Here is a 13387-nt window from a genome sequence, read left to right as displayed (position 1 = left end):
AAACATTAAGATAATTGGTAATTTCCTAGGGTATGAGAAAACAGGCATTCTCATATTACTTGATGAAGTCAATAGCCACAGTCTTTCTGGAGAACAGTCTGCTTACTCTCTGACCCAGCAGTTCCACTTAGGGGAATCTGTTCTAGGAAAATAGTTGAACAATGTTACTCAGAGGCATACGTGGGTGTGAGTGTGTTTATGGGGGGGGGGAAATAAAGTCATACAAGATAATTTACAAATTATCAGTGTTTATCCCTAGAGAGCAGAATTCCCACGACCTAAAAGTAAAACTTGGATTCTATTTTATGAAAAGTTTGCATATTTACAATGATTCTGACTCTCTTTATAATCAGAGAAAAATAAAAGGAGTCTTCCATTGCCCTCTGCTAAATCAGATTTTCAAAAAGGTTTGTTAAGTTCTCCCCGGAAACACATGTATGCAAGATTATAACGAGTCTTTCTCCCTTTTTCCTATGGTTTCTGTCTATTCTACTTTATTCGTATTGCCCTATGTAGCAAACTGCTTCAGAAGTGTTTTGGGAGATGACCAAGATATAAATGAACAAATTGCTTCATTAAAAATATAACTGTTTAGCACCCATTGTAAGTTTATCTATAGATAACTGAATTATGCAAAATCATAAAGCACTACCTTTTTCTGCAAGTCCCAATATCAATATTTATCTACAATCAAAATTGCTTAAAATTGACCATTATAGAGTGCCTACTATTTATAGCCTAAAATCCATATTTATGTTGAAAGTACAATCTTTTTGTAGAATAAAATTTAGTATGCAAATTTCATAATAAAACCCAGTCTTTCATTTGATTGAGCCAAAAGTAGGCAATTTATCCAAACTGGGCCAACCTTCCCCCATGAAATTGGAATTGGAGAGAAAATAAGAGAGATGGCATAAGGGAGGAGAGAGGGAGAGAGAGAGGACGGGGGAGAGGGCAAAACAGACTCCCCAAATGGAGCAAAGAAAGTCTTTCAGCAGATAATGGAATGAGCATTCAGAGAAAAGAGTGGGAGAGAATCATTCTGTCTTTCGTTTCCTGGCTCCAGACCTTCCTGAGCTGCAACTCTTTCCTGCCTGGATCCCACCCCCTTCCTTGGCTCCAAGTTGGGTTTGTGACCACAACATCAGCACATGGTCTCCACTGGACCTTATGCTTCTCAATGCCTTCCTTCATCCTTTCTGACCTTTCCTTGCTGCCTCACATGCTCCACAGAACTTTTCTTCCAGTGCACTATAGTTCCCTGGATGATCCAAGATGTAGAACATTCTTTCTTTTTCTTTAACCATCCATCCCCAGCAAAATGTTCATTTTATCCCAAAGACACGATCCTATTGCATCATACCCACCCATTAAAGCAGATGTTTAATCAGGGGTCATAGTTTTTACTGACAGGTATGTTTCCATTTTCTGCACATTGGCACTTCTACTCTTCTTTCTTTTTATTATTTTTAAAGATTTTATTTATTTATTTTGAGAGAGAGAGCACATGATCGGGGTGGGGGGAGGGGCAGAGGGAAAGGGAGAAGCAGACTCCCTGCTCAGCAACTTGGGGGGTGGGATGGAGGGGCTCCATCCCAGGACCCCAGAATCATGACCTGAGCCAAAGGCAGACACTTAACCGACTGAGCCACCCAGGCGCCCCTCTATTCTTCTTTCTATGTGGAAACTTCTGATAGAGACTTTCCCATCATTAAGTGATGTTTCTGACCCAAATGGCGTTGTGCTGCTGTGTCACAGACCCCAATATATACAGCAAGAGAAACTGCACCTACAGGATCTTTTCCTACCCTCATGCAATCAATTTATTGGGCATTTTATTGTGACCCATGTAGGTTTCTCAGGAGTAGATTCTAATCCCCAAATAGTCCCTCAAGTTGCAGGGGCAATAGTGGAGGCATCAAATGCTACCGAAAGAGTTGGAAGTAGCTGAGGGTATTTGGGCAAATGAGAACAGAATGACAAGAAGGGAAAAGAGGGCCTTTCCGGGATACTCTCCCCTAGAGGCCAATGCCAAGTAGAGCTAAGTGTCTGCTAAATTGCTCCTACCTGCTAGAGGGCTGTTTTCATTGACTTCAGCTGATTCTTGGGCAATGACAGAATATTCTGGAAAGAGAAAAGGGCCTTCTAGTGCTCAGTCTCCACTCTCTCAACCACTTACCTCAACTAATTTCCTTATGTGCTTGTTGATGACCGTGGGATCTGGCTTCGGCATCACTCCTGAAGCCCACTCCAGGGGCACCACGGGCTTGGTGGGCGTCGTAGGGGAGGTAGGCTGCTGACAGAGAAAAGACATTTTTCTTTTTTTTTTTTTAAGATTTTATTTATTTATTTGACAGAGAGAGACACAGCGAGAGAGGGAACATAAGCAGGGGGAGTGGGGGAGGGAGAAGCAGGCTTCCTTGCAGGGAGCCCGATGTGGGACTCGATCCCAGGATTCTGGGATCATGACCTGAGCTGAAGGCAGACGCTTAACGACCGAGCCACCCAGGCGCCCGAGAAAAGACATTTTTCAACTTTATCTGAGACCTTGAGCAATTAGGGGACACTAAGAAAGACATATACATTCTATATATTAATAGTACTAATAAAAACTTACATATACGTAGCACTTAAATGTTCTGAAAACAAACATCTTTGCCAATGGAATCTAATCTGTGACTAAATACACCTGTGGATAGTGCATTTTGTTTAGCAGTAGCCTCAATTCCATTATTTTAAATGGAAAAAAAGATATTGCTCTCCCAGCCCACCCAAAAATTCTATCCAAGTTCCCCAAATATGACTAAAACATCCTTAAACCTACATAATACTCCATACAGATTTTTGTATAATATAAAATATATAAAACACCAGTTGTCTAAGTCTTTAATACTTGGTGTTGGTGAAAAATTAGATGTGTGCAGTAAATGGGCCCACGAGAATCGTCAAGTTTATGTCCTCAAGCTGCCATCTCTCTCATTATCCTTAATCCCGGGCGCCTGGGTGGCTCGGTCGTTAAGCGTCTGCCTTTGGCTCAGGTCATGATCCCAGGGCCCTGGGATTGAGCCCTGTGGGAAGCCTGCTTCTCCCTCTCCCACTCCCCCTGCTTGTGTTCCCTCTCTTACTGTCTCTCTGTCAAATAAATTAATTAAATTTAAAAAAAATCCTTAATCCCTTCTGTTTGGCTAATTAGGTCTTTCTAGCCTCTTCAGTGAATTTGCTTTCTCTATATGTTTTTCCATGTTCTTGCAAGACATTTTCACTAAATAATGTGGAGAAGACAGTGATGATAACACACAACATATTCACACAACACAAGGGAAAAACACAATCCTATCAGGAGACCAGCCAAGAGTGCTGTGCACTTTATTCCTCTCCCTGGGACCCTCAAATAATATAAATATCTTTGCTGGTGCATGCATGCAAACTTGTATTGGCAGGTTTTATTTGATACTGAATTGGGGATAAACATGTTTGCAAGAGGAATTGAGGAGTAATTGTACTGGATTTAAGCCCCTCACAATGTTGTGCGGTGGGTGAGACAGCAGGACCAAAAACTACCTGCTGTCTGGATATGATCACCAAAACTTAGACTCACTCACACACACATCATACACATCATGGCTCTTTCTATCAAGCTTTTCATTTTGTTCATCTGATGAAGGATAAACCCATGGTTCCCAAACTATATAACAAGATGCCCCATCCGTAATACAGCAGTGGACTCATAGGGGTACCAAAAGATATTTCAAACTTCCAAGGGAAATACAGCAGTACTCCATATTTGTCAGACACCACGTGAACTACCAGCTTGAAACAGTTCACAGTTCCCCCACTAGGTCCTGCTACATTTCTTTCAATGCTATCATCTCTTTCCAAAGCAAAAAATCAATGTGGAACAAGAAAAAAGGTGGCAGTATTCAATCTGATTCCAAGACATAAATTGTTCCATGCCCAATAGGCACACACATCCATTAGTAAGTAATTGTGGTTATTTAAGAATGAAATTAAAATATTATTTTTATTTCGACATGTATTATTTTTTCAAGTGGGTTCTACATCGTTAGAACATTAATATATATTGTTTGGACCTAACTATCCTAAAAATGGAATTGTGAGGTATTTCTTTTGACCTAGAGGTAGTCTGAAAAAACTGAGACACAAAGTAAAACACAAAGAATTAGTGAGACACGAAGTGTACGCTGTGCAGAGCAAAGGTTCACAGTGGGATTATGTGAGGTCCACCAGCACCAACCGTAAGCTCACTGAGTTAGACGCTCTCAGTACTATCATCCTGATAATACTTGTTCTCTAGCGTCAGCATATGTCAAACCAGAGCACAAAACAGGATGACAGATGGAAAGGGATTGGGGAACTGCATTTTCATAGATTCAGAGGATTTTAGCCGTTGGAAGGCGCTTTGAAAGCTTCTGCTTTTATAAAAGATAAAAAAGACTACGTTGGATGGAAATGTCTCCAACAATTGGCAAAAATTTATCCTGAAAATAAACTTAAACAAATCTAAAGAGCACCACTCAGGCAAGTGTGCTAACATGGTCATTCCTACCATGTTCCTGATACAAGGGGTGGCGGGAAAATGAAGGGCAGCGTCCCGAGGTAGAAAAAGCACAGGCATTGAAGACAGACAGGCCTGACCCACCTCTCAGTTCTCCCACATACTGGCTGTGTGCTCCGTGTGAGACGCCTGTCCTCACCAGACTCCATTTCCTTAAGAGTTAATGAGATAATGATGCCCCACCAGGTGCCCAACAACCAACCGGTAGCAATTAAGGTGCCCGGTTACAGGAAGAGGGAGGTGCAGGGTGGTGGAAATGCCACGTGTACATGGAACAGCTTGCCACCCTGCAATCAGCTTCTTCACACCAAAGCTAAGGAGTGAGAGAAGAGCTCATGAATTCCTTTTTTTCTAATAACTTTGCTTTTCTCTCCAGCTCTTAGGCATGGTAACTTTGCAGAGTCTAGCCCTCATTCCTCCCTTTGGCCTCTATCTCCCCACATGGGTCTGTTCTTCAGTGTCCCCAGGAGATGGGCCTCTGGGGACTGGTGGGGAGGTGAACATGCTGATGGAAACACCATACTCAAGATCGTAAGAACAGATGCTACCAGGTCAACGGACTCAGACTCAAGTGCGTACTCTCCCAGCACGTCACAGTCATTCTGCCTCTTTCGGACTGATGCTTCAGAATCAGAATAGAGGGTCACATTTAAGGTCCATGTCTCTGGCAACATGCCACAGAATTCAACCGGTAAGGAGGTAAGGCATGAGGTCTTTATCAGAACCCTGATCTCAGGATATGACTCTAAGAAGCCAACATAGACAGTTTTTCCTTCAACATGCAAACCACATCCTCACTGTAAATTTCAAATTTGCCCAGGTATTTTCTTACTAGCACAAAACATATCTAAGATACAGTCCACTCACTAAAACTAATGACCAGTGTACTTTCAGTAATGCAATTTCCTCAATCTCAGCGTAGAATGTTTCTTTCCTAAGAGTCAGCCATTAATTGAGACATGATCCAATGTGATACTGAAATTCTGAGCTGAGTCGGTCATTAGCAGGGAAATTTGTGAATTATGATCAGGGTCTTCAAAATTTATTAAGCTTAATTTTATGCTAAATGAGATTTTATATTGAAGACTCTAAACGCTCTTTAACATTAAGATGAGTTCTTCTTTTGTTGGGAGGATGCCCCATAGGTACACAAGTTCTCAGACGGGACACAACACATAGAAGATAAACAATAAAACAGAGTAATTGGGAATAACGTTCTTCTTTATTAGCCTCTGATATGAAGAACTAATCCTTAAACTGTCAGGGCTCAGCCATTCCATGGGCAAAATGGAATAATACAGATTTTTAAAATTCTTCAATCTTCAGATCACAAAGCCTCACTGTAACAGGCACTTACGATAAATGACGAACAACGGTGTTTGCCACTGATCCTTAGAGAAAACACCACCTACCGATTTAGAATTTCTAGGCTCCAGCACCAGTGACAGTTTGTAAATATCGTCTTCTGTGTGGTAGAGGTCCAGAGAAAGCTACAACAAATTAGAAGGGATAAACGATGATGTTGGATCACATTTACTTATTTATTTACATGGCTGAAATATTTTTCAAACTCAATGTGTTAGCTCAATGTCTAATAATTTGAGAGCATGAAGAGCATTAGAAAGATAATATGTAGAGGTAGAACATGAACTTTTAAAAAGAAACAGGGAAACCTAGTATGGCCATCAGCATCCTATGAGTTACATCAGATGTATTTACATCAATAAAAGGCAACACTCTCAATGAGGTAGGGATTGTTCAGGGGTGGTGTATACAGCAGAGGGAGAGGTTCTGGAGTCCGAAGGGCCTGAGTTCAAGTGCTGAGCCTGCCACTGCTTAGCCTTGTCACCTTGAGCCAGTTATATCTTCTCTGATACTCAGTTTCCACATCTGTAAAGTGGAAATTATCATAAAAGTCCCTACTGAATTGCATTTTGATCAGGATCAAATGGAATACTTCATGTGAAGTGCTACACAGGGGCCCTGGTACACAGTGAAATGTCAAGAAAGGTTATTTGGTGTTGCAGCTGTTACTACTGATATTATTATTATGTGTGGGGGTCACCGAAGACAGAAATGATCAAGACGGAATCACAGAGGAACTTGTGAACTAGGACCTAACTCGGAGGACTTGGGCAAAGAAAGAGGGAAAGATCAGGGCAGGAAGGATACCAACATAGACCAAGATTGAAGAGTATGGATAAAATCAGTAAAACCTAAAATGCATGGTCCCATTCACTTAAAATAGAAGTCATGAGACTACAAATAAGCCTGGATGAGTCCCACCCCCACTCTTCAATGTTAAGATACCTGATGAATCACATCATTTCATCAGAAGTGAATGTAACCAGGTGCCCTGTTCTTTCTTTGACCACTTAGGCATGAAACATTTAACATATTTGGTCTAAAAATAAAGACTTAATGTGTATGGGTGTGGAGTGAGGGAGAAGAGCGAGGAGGAGGAAGTGGGAGAAAACTCAGAGGCAAAGGACATCTTTCAAGGATTTATCTTTTTGTTCTCATTTTTAAAAAGTTGGTATTAATAGATGTCATTTTTGAATTAATCATTCATCCATTCAGCAAAGATTTATTGATCATCTAATATGTGCTGAGGACCATTCTAGTCACTATTCTAGCTACTAAATACATTTAAATTAAGGATTTCAGACATTGGGTCATATATTGCTTTACCTAGACTTTGTCACCTAGAGATTTTTTTCTAAACATAATAAAATTGACTTTATTATAAAATTGCCCCAGCATCATTTCAGATCTTGAAAATCCTGCTCACAAAGAATGGACACTGTATCCACCTTCCCCTAAAGAGCAGTCACTCCTACCTCCAGGGGCTCCGTCTTTTTGCAGGAGAGGAACCATCCCCATATCACAAACCAATGCCTCTAAGGGCCAGCCCATTATATAAAAGAACGCAATGGGATGCATGAAAGAACTCTTTTGATAGAAACATTGGTATAACGATGTCTTTTTTGCAAAAAACGTCTTTGCAGATGTAATTACCTTGGGGCCCTGCTCTCTGAGCTCAACAACAAAAAAATTTGTGATAAGTAGAATCTGACATGGATCTCTGGGTTAGGGAAGCAATAGGGAGAGTTGTGGTTCCTGGTGGATGGGAGACAACCACTGCTCAGCCAAGGCAAGTTGTCAGCCTGACAAGTGCCATATCTTCTCTTTTGTCAAAAGAAGCCAGAAATCTGGAGTTTTCTATGAAATATCTCCATTATTAAATACTGGCAACTAATTAAAAAATTTTATGATTCCATGTGGGCCAAATAAAACCCATCTGCCACGGGCAGTTGCCCGCCATTTTGTAAATTCCACAATGGAAAACTCTACTGGCTTCTAAGCCTCAAGAAAGCAGGCAGCGCATCCGTCTTTTCTGCCTCTGCAATCCCAGCCACAGCTTGCTGCCTTGCATTGTGAACACTACATAAACAGAAAGAAAATCAAGTAACAATTCCTTGTTACCAGGAGTTATTCTGGACTTTGATGAGCATGTTCCTGTCCTCCTGATTAGGCCTCTAGTGATTGGCACTGGCATCTGCTGGAGAAGGGATGACAAGCGTGCCAGAACATCTGACCAGAAATCCCAACAACCACATACCATGTAGGGGAGATGCTCTTTCAAAAGACACAGAACATCCTTGAGTATTTTCATACATCACATGGACAGATATCGGGTGTTATGATGGAGATATCTTCTCCAAATGTTTGCTCTCTGTTAGCACTGTTGTGAACCTGGGCAAGTCATTAACCTTCTTGGGTCTCAGTCTCCCAGTCTATAAAATGGGAGGCATAAATAATAGGTCCCTCCTTGGACTGCCATGAAGATTAAATGAGTTAACGTGTAACCAGCAAGATTTGTTTAGCGGGCCATAGAGATAGGCACTGCAGGGTTTGGCTCCCAGCCAAATACCACTGCATGCATCAACGAATGCAAAGCTGCCCCTGGGTTACTCCTGCCAGCTCTTTGCTTTCCCAGCCACAATCCTACCTAGGTGCATTCTCTCATCGCCTCTGTGGTTTATGGCCCCGCGTAGAGTAACCTGTTGTACTTCCTATACACCTCTATTTTATAATTATAGGCAGCTTGTCAATGGAATTTCAGGAATGCTTGCTTGTGTCTCACATATTTTGAGTCTGACTGTTTTTGAAAAATGTCCTGAGTCACTGTTACAGTTTGCTGCATTTACATCCAAGCCTATCAGCAAAGATGGTTGTGGATTTACCCTGTACATTCAGACCATATTGCCTTGACTGGAGAATTGTAAAATAAAACACACTTGGTCATCAAATTATCGCCATTCACCATTTTTGCAATTCTTCTTCTTCTTTTTTTCTTTTTGAAACTGTAAAAATACAGGGGGCTTTCCAGTTATTTGCATATACTCAGAATGGTAAAAGTAACTGATAGATCTAAAAATACTATGAAAAGAATCAGATGATTTCATATACCATGAAGCAAGAAGCATCAGCTTTTAAAACTTCTGGTTCCAGGATTGGGACGGATCGCAAGGGAAAATGCCTTCTCTAGATCTTCCCTGAAAAGGGGAACAATCCAAATCCCAACAGTTTAGTGCTGGGGTCCTCCTTCCTTCATGTGCCCAGTGCTATTCAGGGGGTAAGTTTACAATGATAAAAATGGCATCAGAGTCCCTGACTCATAGATTTGGTTCTATAATTAACTCCTTCTTTAGATACCCATGAAGAGGAATAGAGAGATTATTTAATTATTATAGATGCAAAATAAAATAAATATTAGCAATGTTCCTATATTATGGAGTAAATGTCCATCACTGGGCGGGGAGGGAGTGCCCCCACCCCTCCACAGTGGGATTCAGAAGTTCCCCATTTGCAAGCCTTTTGTCCTTTAGAAATGTTTCTTCCTTTGTAAAACACAAAGGGGCAGGGGTGAATTTACAGGCTCTGGCCTGCAGAGGCTAGCTCTGAGAGTGTCTGTGAGAACCAAGGAAAAGTACAGGGAAGTGTTGTGAAAAGGCAACCAATTATTACAGAAAGTTCAAACATTGCTATACAGCTCACAGCACGGAGCAGACATTCAGTAGTTGTGATTCATTTAAGAGTTCTTATTTTCTATCTTCCAGGGCTCTCGATTGTGAATTGGCTTCCTCGCCTGGGGCCATGTTTAGAAGCAAACAATCACTTTGGGCAAAAACCTGACCTAGAGTCTTGCGGCAAAAGAATGGTCCCTTCCAACGAACCTGCACTTATGTATGCCTTCACATGCATTTGGGCAGCTTCTGTCAATCAAATGGTTCTAATCCCAACACATATGTGCTTCATGAAATGCCCACTGGGCTCCAGTGAACACCTGATGGGAGTCTCCTCTATCTGCACTGAAGAGATTCATCTGCCTGTGGCCAGGAAGAATGAACATATATTCCCATGCCCTGAACCTTCTGCTTGGTTGTGGGGAGGAAGGGGGGATGTTGGCTGTAAATAGAAACTGGTTTGCTGATCGATGCTCATGTGTGGGGCTGTGCTATCCTGAGGAGCCACTGGGCTGGAACCACAGAATCAGACTGACACGAACTTCCTTATTCTCAAGGTTCCACCAGTCCTTATATTTAGAATCACAGAAGTTTAGAGCTGGAAGAGATCTCACAAATGAGCACAAAACCCTTTATGAAAAGTCCAGAGTCAAGTCCAGTTAGCGAGGAGACAAAACTAAGTAACTGCACACATAGAGCTACAAGCTAGATCTCCCACCTAGGATTCTGGTCACTGCAGTACACTAGATAACATTGCTCTTCCTAAATATGGTGTTTGGTGGCTTCTATATTCTCCTTTAATATGAGAGAGAGAGAGAGAGAGAGAGAGAGAGAGAGAGACTGGCATCCTCTTCCTTTTTTCTTTCCTTCCCAGCAAAAAAAAAAAAAATGCTTAATCTTTATTTCTAGAGTTCAAATTTTCCATTGGCACCCAAAAAATTTCATTCAAAATCTTTTGATACCTTCTAAATATCTGTCATTATGGTGCTTGCTGCATTCATGACTCAAAATCCATTCCCCTCCTCCAACCCTATCTTTTGTGTGGATGAGAAAATGCCTGAGCATGGGCGCCTGCTCTGCGAAGCTCTCCTCCACATGGTAAGGACAGCCTGCACACAGACGTGGGGAACTCAGGCCGCTCTGCAGACATCACCTGGGCCTGTGGGTTTGCAGTCTGATGGGGGTTGCAACTCTGGTCGCTTATTCATGGAAACAGATTTACATGGCAAATGATTAATAAATGCAGGTGCCTGGTTTATTGTGAGGGTTTTTTTTCCCCCCTAATAGAGAATGTCTGTGTGTTTACTGTTTATCATACAAACTCAGCCCCAAGAGATTCATGTTTCTGGGTCTTGGCCACTTCCGCTTTGTATCAAGGTGCGGCTTCCATTACTACATACATTTCAGGGGTTCTGTTTTTTGGTAAACAATTATGTGCTCTAGGAATAGTTTGTGAAAAGGTCTAGGAACCAACACTCTTACTCCAGGGTAGCAGTCCTAGGGGATTCACGCTCTCAGAGCTTCAGAAGTGTTATTGTTTTCATTTTCCATGGCCATTAAAGGAAAATAGTCAACTGAATATTGCAGCCAAGTGTCAGATGCTTCAGTGTTATAAATCCAAACTGGGAAGTTGCTTCTCCATTTGTTAAACAAGGGTGAAAGAATTTGGTTATGCCTCCTCCCCCCAAACAAAGCAGCCGCCAATGGGGAAGGTTTTCTTCTCTACACCTGTTGGGTCTAAAAGCCCTAGCACCTGGAGACCAGCCACAAATGACAAAAAAATATGAATGCTAGATGAATGTCTTCTGTCTGACCCACTTCGTTCCGAAATACAGTGTTCAATTCATCTGTTGAGCTCCTAAATATGCCAGGTACCATGAGAGGTGCTGGGGCTATGGGATGTGTAAGTCAGGTAAACAGGAAAAAAAAATCTATTACAAAGTGATACCTCCTATGGTTAAGAAAGTATAAACGGCAAAAGCCACACATGTGACAGATGTGTTACTGCTCTGGAGAGGAACAGAGAATGCTCCAGAAAGACAGAGGCTTTTGAATGTGAGCTAGTCACAGGGGTGGGTAGGGGAAGGGATTTTCCAAGAAAGGGCAAAGGCCAGGAAGCAGAAGGCCATGGTTCACAGTGGAAAGTCCAACGTTCCTCAAAGGCAAGTGTGATGTGGGATCAGGTGATGACAAAACAGTCTAGATAGACAATGAGTCTGGAAGGGCCTCGAATGCCAGGCGGCTTTGGGGAGATTGGCCATGGGGGCAGGGAGATGACAGAGGAGGTCCTGACATTACCCCAGATTCCAGCTACAGTTGCGCAGGGAGGGCAAAGGGAAGCAGACGAGAGGAGGCCATGTAGAGGGAGGTGATGAACTAGACAGGTGTGATGAGGGAGAGGGAGGGGCTGAGAGCTGGAGGGCCTCTCTAAGAGCTCTGGATGTGGAGCTATAGGGGTGCTGATTAGGCTCCTCCAGACAAGGGAAAATTTCTTGGCCCCAAGATTATAGTCTCAATTCATGCTGCTTATAGGGCTGGGCTCCTCTCCCCTCACCCACCCCTGCAGATCTCTCCCGGTCTGCTGGCCCTGCACACAACCTGGTGAATGACTGTCCCGGATGTTCCTGCACCCCCCGTGCAGGGAGGCACGCAGGGCCCTTAGCACAAACCCCGGTCCCTTGAACTCACCGTGAGTAGGTTGATCAGATCCATGTTGGGTTCTAAGTGGTGGGAGGCATTCTGCAGGGACACCAGTTCGCTGAGGGTCACGGAGAGCTGGTGCATTTTTACAATGTTCACTTTGTTGTCCTCCGTCCAGTCTGGGAAAATGACATGGACCGCTATCAGGTCTTTCAAGTGCACGCCGAGGATGGGGATCTTGAAGCCCTCACAGTCAGCAAAGGCCCTGCGGTAGCAGCAGTAATTACCGCTGGAGGAGACCAGCTCTGTCATTTCATGCCAGTTCTGAGAACAGATGGAAAAGCAGAGGTTTCAGTCTTCCTTTCCGCCCACCCCCAGGCCCTGCCCTGGGCGGCTAGGACATTCCTCAGCCACTGAGAGAAGTATCGATTGCACCAACACTGATGCAGGGAAATATTAACCTGGAAAAAGAAAATCAGAAAAATGTACTGGGCCTGGCTACGAGTGGGGCAGCCTGTTCTAGTCTCCTGCTGAGCAGAAACCGCCTGCACCTCTTCCTGCCTGCTAGCGCTCTCGGGATGTAAAATAGCTTCAAATAGCCGTAAGTATTTTGCAATTCATGGAAATATTACAGTCCACAAATATAAGCATGTATCCTATTAAAATATAGTATGTAGTATATTACAGTGTCCTAGTTGTTCTTTTTTTAAATTTTTGTTTTTTTATTTTGCCTTTATTTTATTTTTTTAAATTTTATTATGTTCATCACCATACGTTACATCATTAGTTTTTGATGTAGTGTTCCATGATTCGTTGTTTGCGTATAACACCCAGTGCTCCATGCAGAATGTGCCCTCCTCAATACCCACCACCAGGCTAACCCATCCTCCCACCCCCCTCCCCTCTAGAACCCTCAGTTTGTTTTTCAGAGTCCATCGTCTCTCATGGTTCGTCAACCCCTCCGATTTCCCCCCCTTCATTTTTCCCTTCCTATTATCTTCTTCCTTTTTTTTTTTTTTTTTTTAACATAGTGTCCTAGTTGTTCTAAGAAAGTTGCCTTCATGGTATTACTTGAAGGTTAATCTGGGACGGGATGGGGTAGGAAAAGCCACACTGAGGTGTGAGATAGCTATGGTCTGGG

At 42.6% G+C, this 13387-nt stretch overlaps 1 protein-coding gene across 7 annotated transcripts in view; it reads right to left on the bottom strand.

The window, feature by feature from the left end:
- Positions 1–13387, bottom strand: part of RASGRP3 (RAS guanyl releasing protein 3) — a 103887-nt gene that overhangs the window by 16454 nt on the left and 74046 nt on the right. For 6 of the 7 annotated variants that reach the window (XM_035000896.1, XM_035000890.1, XM_035000889.1 and 3 more), the window contains 3 exons: positions 12295–12570; positions 5989–6066; positions 2180–2296 (listed from right to left, as the gene is read on the bottom strand). In XM_035000896.1, the coding sequence (XP_034856787.1) occupies positions 2180–2296; positions 5989–6066; positions 12295–12570 (471 nt within the window). The remainder of the gene's footprint in view (positions 1–2179; positions 2297–5988; positions 6067–12294; positions 12571–13387) is intronic. The other variant, XM_035000894.1, reaches the window with a different exon arrangement.

Source organism: Mirounga leonina, unplaced genomic scaffold, assembly GCF_011800145.1.
Source record: "Mirounga leonina isolate KUSES-001 unplaced genomic scaffold, KU_Mleo_1.0 Mir_125, whole genome shotgun sequence".
Lineage (NCBI taxonomy): Eukaryota > Metazoa > Chordata > Mammalia > Carnivora > Phocidae > Mirounga > Mirounga leonina.
This window is presented reverse-complemented; position numbering and strand designations above follow the sequence as displayed.